The sequence below is a fragment of the Carcharodon carcharias genome, chromosome 22 (assembly GCF_017639515.1).
Source record: "Carcharodon carcharias isolate sCarCar2 chromosome 22, sCarCar2.pri, whole genome shotgun sequence".
In the NCBI taxonomy this organism is placed as follows: Eukaryota; Metazoa; Chordata; class Chondrichthyes; order Lamniformes; family Lamnidae; genus Carcharodon; species Carcharodon carcharias.
The window spans coordinates 24,270,730-24,283,992 of NC_054488.1; the positions used below are offsets into that span (position 1 = coordinate 24,270,730).

The 13,263-nt window shown below is 46.5% G+C and overlaps 1 protein-coding gene across 1 annotated transcript in view; it reads right to left on the reverse strand.

Annotated features, from left to right (window-relative positions):
- Positions 1-364: 364 nt before the first annotated feature.
- LOC121293931 (Usher syndrome type-1G protein homolog) overlaps positions 365-13,263 on the reverse strand; it is a 32,830-nt gene continuing 19,931 nt past the window's right edge. The window contains exon 2 of the mRNA XM_041217406.1: positions 365-1,658. Coding sequence (XP_041073340.1) covers positions 413-1,658 — 1,246 coding nt within the window. The 3' untranslated portion in view covers positions 365-412. The remainder of the gene's footprint in view (positions 1,659-13,263) is intronic.

The following is a 13,263-nucleotide window of genomic DNA, read 5'->3' on the forward strand; positions in this document are numbered from 1 at the left end:
ATACCCACGAGATCATTGGGAAGCATGGAAATAATTTAATGAAGACATTTGACGAATGGAAGAATTTTACATTAACATAACATTACCATGGTCTTCCACAGGAACTACGTGAACTATCCAACAATGGGGATAAAGGGGAACCAGTGATTTCCCAATGAGCAGGCTCATTGTTGAACCCTCCAGTTATGCACCTTGCCTCGCTGCCACGGCTCTCCCAGTTACTTACAAAGATAATACTGAAGGGTGGAATTGTGAATGTCCTGCTTACCTTACATACCTTTAAACGATTATCTTATTGTCCTTGCTTGTTGCAAAATCTGTCAGTTACAGCTGGCTTGTTTGAGCCCCTTAAAGAGCTGCTCTCTCTCTCTGTCTCTGTGAAAACCAGTAAAACTGCCCCTTCCAATGGCACTTACAGACTCGTGTCATCCAGTTTATCAGGCTCCTCTAGAACCTGCTGCCTCCTCTGAATGCCCTCCATGATTTTTTTCCTGGGTCCCAATGGGATGTTTATGCTTTTCAGATCCTCGTCTGAGCAAAGCATCAGGGCTTCGAGGTCAATCTTCTCCTTCTTGAAGATTGGCACAAACTCAAACATGCTCAAAGAGGCCAGGAAAGTTTCCAGGGGGCTGGTCTCAGGCTCAAGGTCATCATCTAGGCCCAACTCCACGTCCTCCCAAGGCAGCTCGTCGTCGTCCCTCTCCTGTAAACTGCGTGCGCTGCCGATGCTGTCATCCACACTAGCCGAGCGCAGGAGCCGGCTCCTCAGCCTGACCCCTGGACTCTTCAACTCACCATTCCCCATCGCCTCTCCGCCATCGCGTCCAATCCCAAAGAGGCCCCCGCTCACGTAGTTCCTGCGGAAGACCATGGTCCCCAGGCCGGGCCGATTGAAGAGTGACTCGTGCCCCGAGTCGGTACTGATCTCCGAATTGGCTGTGTCCATATGTAAGCCGGGCTCGCTGATGGCGTGTGACACTGTGTCCTCATCAGTGGCAAACATATCCCGGATATTACATCTCATCCTGTCCTTGGGGCTGGCATGGGTCCCCTGTTTCACAAACATCACTTCATTGCTGAGCTGGAGGCCAGACAGGGAGCGGACACTCTTCCTCCTGTCCTCATATATTTTGAACGTTCCCTCTGTTTGCTTCTTCTTTTCCAGCTTCTTCTGGATCTTGGTCTTGCCCTTGGCAGTTGCATTGAGAGTGGCCTGTGAATAAGGCACTGAGGCCATGATGGACATGTGCTGCAGCCGACGGCTCAGGGTGCTGCTCGAGTAGCTGGAGAAACTCATGGTGTCGGAGGTATCCATCATCTCCTTCTTGTATCTCTTCTCCATTCTCTCGTGGTGCCTCTTCTGCAGCTTTGCACACTCTTTGATACTTTTCTCAGCCTCTCTGAAGGCCTGCTGCTTCAGCTTGCTGACCAGTTTGGGGTTCAGTGTGGTCTGCTTTGCAGCAATGGAGTCCAGATAGCGAATACATTCCATGTGATTCTTCATGGCCGCCATGTCCAGGGGAGTGTGATAGTCATTGTCCAGGCACCAGATGTTTGCCCCGAACGACACCAGGAAGGAAAGGAGATTGAGGTGTCCATTTGCAGCGGCCAGATGAAGAGGCGTGTTTCCCCAAATGTCACATTTATCAGGGTCACCGCTGAAAAGTCAGAAGACAAAGAAATCAGCAACTGACATTGCACCTCAATCAACACAGCAAACTGGGGTTCACTCACTGAATTAGGCTTTATTCACTGAACTGGGGTTCACTCCAAAACTGGGGTTCAATCACTGCGCTGGGGTTCACTCATTGAACTGGGATTCACTCACTGAACTGGGATTCACTCCAAAACTGGGGTTCACTCTCTGAAATGTGGTCCGCTCACTGAGTTGGGCTTCACTCCAAAATTGGGGTTTACTTACTGAGTTAGGGTTCACTTGCTGAACTGGGCTCCAATCCAAAGCTGGGGTTCACTCACTGAACCTGGGTTCACTCATTGAACTGGGCTTCACTCCAAAACTGGGGTTCACTTTCTGAAATGGGGTTCACTCACTGATTTGGGGTTCACTCACTGAATTGGGGTTCACTCACTGAACTGGGATTCACTCACTGAACTGGGATTCGCTCACTGAACTGGGATTCACTCACTGAATTTGGCTTCAGTCCAAATCTGGGGTTCACTCACTGAACTGAGGTTCACTCACTGAATTAGGGTTCACTCACTGAATTGGGGTTCACTTCAAAACCAGGGTTCACTCGCTGAATTAGGTTTTATTCACCAAATTGGGGTTCGCTCATGAACTGGAGTTCACTCCCAAACTGGGGTTTACTCACTGAACATGGATTCATTTTCCAAACTGTTATGAGCCTTTGACCAAGCATATTCCACCATTCAATCATGGCTGATCTGTACCTCAGCTCCATTTGGCACCTTTTCTAATTAAAATGTATCAATGTCTGTTTTGAAATTTTCCATTGATCCTCAGCCTCGACAGCTCTTCTATGAGAGAATTCCAGATTTCCACTACTGTTTGTGTGAAGAAGTGCTTCCTGACACCACCCCTGAATGGCCCAGTTCTAATTTTTACTTCCTTGTTCTGGCACCAACCAAGCTTCTTAAGCTCCTCAATTAATTTGTCCCTTAATCATTGGGAATACATGTTAAGTCCTGTACTCATCAAGACCCGCTATCAATCTACACTACAGCCCCTCCAAGGCCAATATCTCCTTCCTGAGGGGCAGTGCCCAGAACTGAATGCAATATTACTGATGGGGTCTGACCAAGACTCTGAACAACTGAAGCATAACTTCCTCTCTCTTTGTATTCCCCTTCCCTTTAAATTAAGGCCAAAATTCCATTAGCCTTTTTTGATTACGCTTTGCATCATTCCATTAGCTTTCTGTGATTTGCGTAAAATGTAAATTTCCTCCTCCACAGTTTCCATTCTCACTCGATCGAAAGAATATTTCATTTTAGGTGAACTCCACCTGAACTGAAAGGGGTTGGAAATTGGGGAGGAGGCAGAATGTGAAAGGGGGAGGGGAAGCAAGGGATGGATAAGTGGCAGAATAATGAGGCAAAGTATTTAAGAGCCAGACAGATAATTGGTGGGGGGGGATAATAGGGCAGGCAAACAAGGAGCGGGGCACATGATGGGAAGGGGAGTATAATGTGGAGGAAGGTATAACGGGATGCGGCATATAAGGAGTATGGCATGAAATGAGCAGGTTTGTTATGGTTGGGATGTGTAAGACAGTGGAGTGATTGAATAGTGGGACACAAGGAGGGGAAGTTTTTACAGGTATATGCAAGTTGAGTTGTTTAACAAATGGGTGTATAACAGATGGGTGTGTAACAGGTGGGTGCGTAACGGGTGGGTGTGTGTAACAGGTGGGTGTGTAACAGGCAGGTGCATAATTGGTAGCATTGTAATGGGTGGGTGTGTAATGGACAGGTGTGTCATGGGTGGTGAGTAACAGTGGGTATGTACCAGACAGGTATAAATGAGCAGGTGTGTAACAGGCAGATGAATAACAATTGGCTATGTAACAAACGGGAATATAAGGGGCAGGTGTGTAACAGGTGGTTATGTAATGGGTGATTATGTAACAGGCAGATATGTAACAAATGGGTGTCAAAAGGGCAGGTGTGCAACAGGTGGATGTGTAATGGGCAGATATATAAATGGCAGGTGTATAATGGGTGGGTGTGTAACAGGAGGGCATGTAATGGATAGTTGTTTAATGGATGGGTGTGTCACAAGTGAGTGCATAACAGTAAGGTGTGTAACAGTAAGTTATATTATGGGTGGGTACGTAACAGGCGGGTGTATACCAGATGAGTGTGTAATGGGCAAGTCTGTAACAGGTGAGAGTATAATGGGTGGATGTACAACAGACAGGTGTGTAATGAACGAGTATGCAACAACAGATGTGTAAAGGGCAGGTGTGTAACAGGCGGGTGTATAATAGCGGGTGTATAAAGGCTGGGTGTGTAACGAGCAGGTTTATACTAGGCGGGTCTTTAAAGGGCAGGGCTGCAAAGGGCGGATGTAAAGCAGGCAGGTGCATAACAGACAGGGTATAAAGGATGGGAGGGCGTATAACACGCATGTGTATAACGGGCGGTGTGTAATAGGCTGGTGTGTAATGGTGGGTGCATAACAGGTGAATTTTTAATTGCTGGTTACGTAACAGCAAGTGTGTAATGGGTGGGTGTATGGGTGGGTGTGTAATGGGTGAGTACTTTACAGGCAGATGTGTAACGGGGGTATGTACCAGGTATATGTGTAACAGGTGGTTATGTAACAGGCAGGTGTGTAACAAGCAGGTATATAAATAGCAGGTATGTAACAGGCAGGTGTACAACAGGCAGGTGTGTAACAGGCAGGTGACTAGCCGGCAGATGCTTAACAGGTGGGTTTGTGCCAGGCAAGCATGTAACAGGTGGGTGTGTATCAAGTGATAGTATAACAGCCAAGCATGTAACGAGCAGATGTACAATGGGCGGGTCACTAACAAGTGGGACTATAACAGGTGAGTGTGTAACAGGTGGGTGTGTATTGGGTAGGTGTAACAGGCAGTTGTGTAATAGGTAGGTGCATATTTGGCAGGTGTGTAACTGGCAAGTCTGTAACAGATGGTTGTATAATAGATGGGTATATAACAGGAGGATGTGTAATGGGCAGCTGTGAGGCGGGTGTATAGCAGATGGATATGTGACACGTTGGTGTATAATGGGTGGATGTGTAACAGGTGGGGTTTAATAGGCAGGCATCTTACAATCGAGTGTGTAATGGACGGGAGTGTAATGGCCTTTTGACTAACAGGTGTATAACAGTAGGTGCCTAGTGGGAGGGAGTATAATGGCAGGTGTGTATCGAGCTGCTGTATATCAGACAGGTGTATAGTAGGCGGGTTTATAAGGAACAGATGTGTAACGGACAAGGGTATATAGATGGCAGGTACATAATGGGTGGGTCATAGAGTCATAGAGGTCTACAGCACAGCAAAAAGGCCCTCGGCCCATCAAGTCTGCGGTCAAACAAGTACCTAACTATTCTAATCGCATTTTCCAGCACTAGGCCCATAGCCTTGAATGCCATGGCATCGCAAGTGCACATCCAAATACTTCTTAAATGTTATGAGGGTTTCTGCCTCTACCACCCTTTCAGGCAGTGAGTTCCAGATTCCCACCACCCCTGGGTGAAAAAATTCTTCCTCACATCCCCTCTAAACCTCCTGCCCCTTACCTTAAATCTATACCCCCTGGTTATTGATCCCTCCACCAAGGGGAAAAGTTCTTTCCTTTATACCCTATCTATGCCCCTCATAATCTTATACACCTCAATCATGTCCCCCATCAATCTCCTCTGCTCCAGAGAAAATAACCCCAGTCTATCCAATCTCTCCTCATCAATAAAACTCTCCAGTCCAGGCAACATCCTGGTAAATCTCCTCTGCACTCTCTCTCCAGTGCAATCACATCCTTCCTATAATGCGGATTCCAGAACTGCACGCAATACGCTAGCTGTGGCCTAACCAGCATTTCATACAGTTCCAGCATAACCTCCGTGCTCTTATATTCTATGCCTCGGCTAATAAAGGCAAGTATCCCATATGCCTTCTTAACCACCTTATCTAACTGTCCCACTACCTTAAGGGACCAGTGGGCATGCACACCAAGGTCCCTCTGATCCTCAGTACTTCCTAGGGTCCTACCATTCATCGTATATTCCCGTACCTTGTTTGTCCTGCCCAAGTGCATCACCTCACACTTATCCGGATTAAATTCTATTTGCCACTGATCAGCCCATCTGACCAGCCTGTTTAAATCCTCCTGTAATCTAAAGCTATCCTCCTCATTATTTACCCCCCCCACCGCCCACCAATTTTCATGTCATAGGTGTGTAACAAATGGGTGTGTGCTGGGCAGGTGTGTAACAGGGGGATGTGTAACAGGCAGATATATAATGGTCGAGTGTGTAACAAGCAGGCGTATAATGGGTGGGTGTGTAATGGGCAGGTGAATAAGGGACAGGCTCCTAATGTAATGGACAGGAGTGGAATATGTGGGTGGCTAACAGGCAGGTGTATGCAGGTGGGTATATAACAGGTGGATGTGTAACAGGCGGGTATATGGCAGGCAGGTTTAGAAAGGAGAGGCATGTACTGGGTGGGTTTGTAATGGGTGGGTGTGTAACAAGCAGCCGTGTAAAGGGAGGGTATGTAATTAGGAAGTGTAATGGGCAGCAGTGTGAGGGGCAGATGTCTAACAGGTGGGTGTGTAATGGATGCGAGTGTAACGGGCGGGTGACTAATAGGCGGGTAACTAACAAGTGGGAATATAACAGTTTAGTGTGTAACAGGTGGGTATGTATATCAGATGGGCGTGTAACAGACGGTTGAGTAATGGGTGCATGTGTAATGTAGAGGTGTATAACATGTGGGAATATAATGGGCAGGTGTGCAAAAGGCTGCTGTATAATAAGCTGGTATGTAATACGTGGGAGTGTAACAAACGTGCATGTATTAGCAGATATATAGTGGGCAGGTGTAGAACGGGCAGATGTGTAACAGGCGAGTGTATAATAGAGGGTGTGTAATGGTGATTGTATAACGGGTAACCCAAAGCACTATAACACAAAATATGACAATGAGTCACATAAGGAAATATTAGGTCAGACAACCAAAACTTGGTCAAAGGGGTAGGTTTTAAAGAGTGTCTTAAAGGAGGAAAGTGAGGTAGAGAGGTGGGGAGGTGTACAGAGGGAATTCCAGAGCTTAGGGCCCAGACAACTGAATGCATGGTCACCAGTGGTGGAGTAATTAAAATCCGAGAGGTCAGAATTGGAGAAGCGCAGAGGGTTGCAGGGTTGGAGGAGTTTACAGAGATAGGGAGGGGCGAAGCCATGGAGGGATTTGAAAACAAGGATGAGAATTTTATAATCTAGAAGTTACTTGACTGGGAGCCAATGTAGGTCAGCGAGCAAGAAGGTGATAGGTGAGTGGAACTTGCTGTGAGTTAAGACATGGGCAGCAGAGTTTTGGATGACCTCAAGTTTACAGAGGGTAGAATGTGGGAGACCAGACAGAAGTGCATTGAATAGTCAATTCTAGAGGTAACAAAGGCTGAATAAGGGATTCAGCAGTAGGTGAGCTGAGACAGGGGTGAATTTAAGCAACATTATAGAGGTGGAATAGGCGATCTTAGGGATGGCGTGAAGATGACGTTGAAAGCTCATCTCAGGGTCAAATGGGACACCAAGGTTGCAAACAGACTGGCTTAATCTCAGACTGTTGCCAGGGAGAGGGATGGAGTTGGCAGATAGACAACAGGAGCAAAATAGATTATCTGATCACTTAACATAGTGTTTGTGGGATCCTGCTGTGCACAAATCGGCTGCTGGGTTTCCCACATTACAACAGTGACCACATTTCATTTGGAATATCCTGAGGTTGGGAGAGGTGCTTTAGAAATGCAATTCTTCTTTCTTTACCTTCAGATTTACCAAATCTTTTCTGCTAATTCTTTTCAGTCGAGGCGATGTCCTGCAATATGGACGTTGGGGGTTTAATGTCGATAGTTGAAAACCCTCCCGGCCTCCTCAAGTACCTTGGGAACCTTTAGCAAATGAATGATTCATGTTGTGCAGTAACCCTTTTTCTGCATTAATTATTTAGCCTACATATTGGGAGGAAGTCAACCAGCAAAAGAAAAAGCCCATCATGGCTCTGGTACAAAGCAGGGCAGTGCCTATCAGAGATCGGAGTCATTGTTAGGCAGTCCGTAATGAGTGCTAACTCTGGTTGTCCTTATCTTGTGTTTATCTCCAAGAACCCGAGCACTAGGTTGTAATAATCCTCTTGTATCATCAAAGAGCTAAGGAGTCAGGTAACAGCTCATTAAAATTGGAAGGAATGCAAAATTCTACAGCACAATTGACTGAAAGTTTGCTATTTTTGTCATTCGGTTGTTAAATCCTGTTGAGTTTGGATACACAGAGTTTTCATATTGTACAAACTTCTCCGCAAAACATTCTCAGCAACCACTGAAAGCAGGGAGATGGATTGGCCGCTTGCCTCTTTCTATTGGTCAGGGGATTAGTGAGCTCAATGATTGCCTGGTGCAGGTATTACCCTAGGGAACAACAGCAAACAAATGATCATCACTTGAAATTTAATATAAGCAATCGAAGTACAGTTTCAGAGAGTCAGTGACTCTACAGGGAATCTGATCCCCAGCTGCAAATGCAACTGAATCTATTCCCCGATAAACATGACTCAGTACAGCTGCCGACACAAGTTTTGCTCCCGTCCAACCTTTCAACAGGTTAGCAGGATAAGCCAAGGGCGAATCCTTGGTTACTTTCCGGCAAGGCACGATGGGCTGAATGACCTTCTTCTATGCTGTTTTATTCTATGATTCTATAATCATAGTAAGGTCAAAATATGTTGGCACCCAAATTATCCATGCAAGATATTTTTGATGCTGGGTAACCAGCTGGAGTGTTGGCAATTGACATTGACTGAAGACACATTGACATTGTGCCAGGTTTCCCCAGATGTGGGTCTCATGAAGCACCTACAAATTTAACATGGAAGGGTCTGAACTGGCAAAGATCATTGGCCAGAAGACTATTGGAAATGGGACATCCCTGGAATAAGGGGTAGGCTCAACTTATGACTAACTGTGTGAGACTGACACTTGGGACACCAGACAACACTGACGTGAGTTTCAGTGCAGTGTAACAGCATGCTGAGGAGACCAAATACTTGAGCAGAAACAATGGAGTAGGTTTTCAACATGTTGTCCAGGGATAGAATTGGCAATGTAGATTGCAATCCATGTAGTTGACTGTGAAATGGCCTAGCAAACCACTCAGTTGTATCAAACTGTTAAAAAGCCAAGAAAAAGAAATGAATCCGGATGGACCAGCCAGCATCAACCTAGCACTGGAAATGACCACGGCAAACCCAGCCCTGTCGGCCCTGCAAAGTCCCCCTTACTAACATCTGGGGCTAAAATTGGGAGTGCACCACTTGGCAGAAGCACTGAGGGTGGCAGTAGCACAGAATGTACTCTGGTTGGGGACATCAATGTCCATCACCAAGAGCGGCTTGGAAGCACCAACACAGGCCGAGTTGGCCAAGTCCTAAAGGACGTAGCTGCTAGACTGGGTCTGCAGAAGGTGGTGAGGGGACTAACAAGATCCTTGACCTCATCCTCACCAACCTGCCTGCCCCAGATGCATCTGTCCATGTGAACACTGCACAGTCCTTACGGAGACAAAGTCCCCTCATCTCATTGAGGATACTCTCCATCGTGTTACGTGGCACTACCACCATGTTAATCGGGATCAATTTCAAACAGATCTCGCAACTCAAGACTGGGCATCCATGAGTTACTGTGGGCCATCAGCAGCAGCAGAATTGTACTCAACTACAATCTGTAACCACATGGCCCAGCATATCCCCCACTCTACCCATTACCATCAAGCCAAGGGATCAACCCTGGTTCAATGAAGAGTGCAGCAGGGTATGCCAAGAGCAGCACCAGGTATACCCAAAATGAGGTGTCAACGTGGTGAAGCCACAACACAGGACTACTTGTGTGCCAAACAGCATAAGCAGCAAGTGATAGACAGGGATAAGCAATTCCACAACCAACGGATGAGGTCTAAGCTCTGCAGTCCTGCCACATCCAGTCATGAATGGTGATAGGCAATTAAACAACTCACTGGAGCAGGAAGCTCCACAAATATCCCCATCCTCTATGACGGAGGAGCCCAGCACATCAGTACAAAAGATAAAGCTGAAGTATTCGCAACAATATTCGGCCAGAAATGCTGAGTGAATGACCCATCTCTGCCTCCTCCGGAGGTCTCCAGCACCACAGATGCCAGTCTTCAACCAATTCAATTCACTCCACGTGATATCAAGAAACGGCTGAAGGCACTAGATACTGCAAAAGCTATGGGCCCTGACAATATTCCGCCCCTAGCCAAGCTGTTCCAGTACAGCTACAACACTGGCATCTACCCGGCTATGTGCAAAATTGCCCAGGTATGTCCTATTCACAAAAAGCCAACCCTGCCAATTACTGCCCATTCAGTCTACTCTCGATCATCAGGAAAGTGATGGAAGGGGTCATCAACAGTGCTATCAAGCAGCACTGGCTTATCGATAACATGCCCACTGATACTCCGTTTGGGTTCCGCCAAGGTCACTCAGCTTTTGACCTCATTACTGCCTTGGTTCCAATGTGGACAAAAGAGTTGAACTCCCGAGGTGAGGTGAGAGTGACTGCCTTTGACAACAAGGCAGCATTTGACCGATTGTGGCTTCAAGGAGCCCTAGCAAAACAGGAGTCAATGGGAATTAGGGGGAAAGCTGTCTGCTGGTTGGAGTCATACCTAGCACAAAGGAAGATAGTCGTGATTGCTGGAGGTCAGTCTTCTCAGCTCCAGGACATCACTGCAGGAGTTTCTCAGGGTAGTGTCCTAGGCCCAACCATCTTCAGCTGCTTCATCAATGACCTTCCTTCCATCATAAGTTCAGGAGTGGGGATGTTCGCTGATAATTGCACAATGTTCAGCACTATTCACGACTCCTCCGATACCGAAGTAGTCCAAGTCCAAATGCAGCAAGACCTGGACAATATCCAGGCTTGGACTGGCAAGTGGCAAGTAACATTCACACCACACAAGTGTCAGGCAATGACCATATCCGACAAGAGAGAATCCAACTATCGCCCCTTGATGTTCAATGGCATTACCATCACTGAATCCCCCACTATCAACATCCTGGGAGTTACCATTGACCAGAAACTGAACTGGGCTACCCATATAAGTACTATGTTTATAAGAGTAGGTCAGAGGCTAGGAATCATGTGACAATTAACTCACCTCCTGACTCCCCAAAGCCTATCCACCATCTACAAGGCACAAGTCAGGAGTGTGATGGAATACTCTCCATTTTCCTGGATGAGTGTAGCTCCCACAACACTCAGAAGTTTGACAGCAACAGGACAAAGCAGCCCATTTGATTGGCACCCCATCCACAAACATTCACTCCCTCCACCACCAACAAACAGTGGCAACAGTGTGTACCTTCTACATGATGTACTCCCTCCCTAACAGCACAGTGGGTGTACCTACACCATAGGGACTGCAGTGGTTCAGGAAGCAGCTCACCACCACCTTCTCAAGGGCAATTAGGGATGGGCAATAAATGCTGGCCCAGCCAGCGAAGCCCACATCCCATAAATGAATTTTAAAAAATGAAAAAGTATTGTATTTCACATCCCCAAGACATCCAAGTTGCTTTACAGCCAACTTTTGAAGTGCAGTCACTGTTGTAATCTAGACGGATTCACAACAGCATCAAACTGGGCAGCAAGCTAAACATCACTCTCAATGATCCCTGTATCATTGGGGGTAGTGGGGTATGTTCGTCAGTGAAATGTGTGCAGGTCTGGTTAGTGGAGGGTTCAGGATGGCTATACTTTGAGAGTCTCCCTCACACTGGAGAACCTATCGTGACATGTTGAGTGTTGCCAAGACTGACGTGGGGTTAGTAACAAATTGGGTACCTAACCCATAATGGACTAGCAATACCACCATGCCAGTTTTCCACTGTTACTCTCATCATTAACCTCACCGCAGCTTAAACTGTGGCCACGCTACTAAATTAGATTCTGTTTAAGAAAAGATTTGTTTATTTATACAGCGTCTTTCATGACCTCAGGACATCCCAAAGCATTTTACAGCCAATTAAAAACCTTTGAAGTACTGCCTGAGATAGCAGTCGGTGCCTCCATTTAATGTCTCATTTGAAAGATGGCACCTCCGACAGTGCAGAATTCTCTCAGCACTCTCCCTTGACAGGTCAGTGCTCCCTCAGTACCGCCCCTTCCTCAGTGAAGTACTCATCAGTACTGACCCTCCAACAATGTGGTGCTCTCTCAATACTCTACCTTTGGTAGTGCGACACTCCATCACTACTGACCCTCCCATACTGCGGAGTTCCCTCAGTACTGCCCCTCCAACAGTGCAGTGCTCCCTCAGTCCTGACCCTCAGAGTGCAACATTCCCTCAGTACTTCCCCTCTTACAGTGCACGTTCCCTTAGTTCTGACCCTCCGATAGAGCAGCGTTCCCTCAGTACTGCTCCTCCGACAATGCAGCACTCCCTCAGCATTGACCTCTGAGAATGCAGTGCTCCCTCAGAACTGATGCTGCAATCTGACCCTCTGATAGTTCAGTGCTCCCACAGTACTGATTCTCTGACGCGCAGTGCGCGCTCTGTACTGCACCTCCAACATTGCAGTTCTCCCTCAGTGTCTCCCTCTGACAGTGCAGCACTCCTTCAGTGCTATCCCTTCAACAGTGTATTGCTCCACAACAGTGTGGAACTAAACCCCAGTTAGCATCACTATCAGTGGAACTAAACTCTAGATAGAGTCACTTATGGAACTGTACTCCGTGTATGTGGAACTGTACTCAGTGCATGTGGAACTGTAATGCAATGAGAGTCTCAATTGGAAGGAAATTGATCAAATAATAATGTTACATTAGTTTCCACGGTGCTGCCATTGAGTCTCGGATCTGGAGGTTTAAGCTAGAAGCTCTCTTTGTGCTCTCTCTCCCTGCATTCAGACTCTACAAAGATGTCATCTCCTGTGTTTGCAGAAGGTTGCTAATTGTGTTTGGTGAGTAACAGTTTATTATATGTGTGACCTTTCAATCAATCAGGTTAACTGAGATCTGGCCTGTTTTATACACTGCTGACTAAGCAATAAATAAAACTGTGCGATTGAATTACTGACATTAATCTGTTCCCAAAGGACACTTGTGTTGAAGAATGACTCTGACCAGCTCACATTGAGCAACAAATCATCCTCATTGACTCAAAACCGACTAGCAAAACGTCTCCTTCTTAAAATAAAATTTATTTTATGGTAAATCACTTTCACCCTGTTATTTATTAACTTTCTCTGGGTAACAAAGTTATCTGCTCAGCATTCGCAATCGCCTGAGCAAAGGGCAGAGAGGCCTGGGCAGGTGGGTATCATATCAGTCCAATTTGCCTCTGTATTTTCCACCCCAGCAATGTTTAATATCCTGGATAAAAAAACAAAAATCTACACAATGAATCCTGGCAGTGAATCCTGAGCCCTGGTCCAATGTACATGTCGCCTTGGACAGTGTGTCCAACTGGCTATGTGAGGGAGAGTGGGTGAGAATCCTGAAGGTGCATGGGAC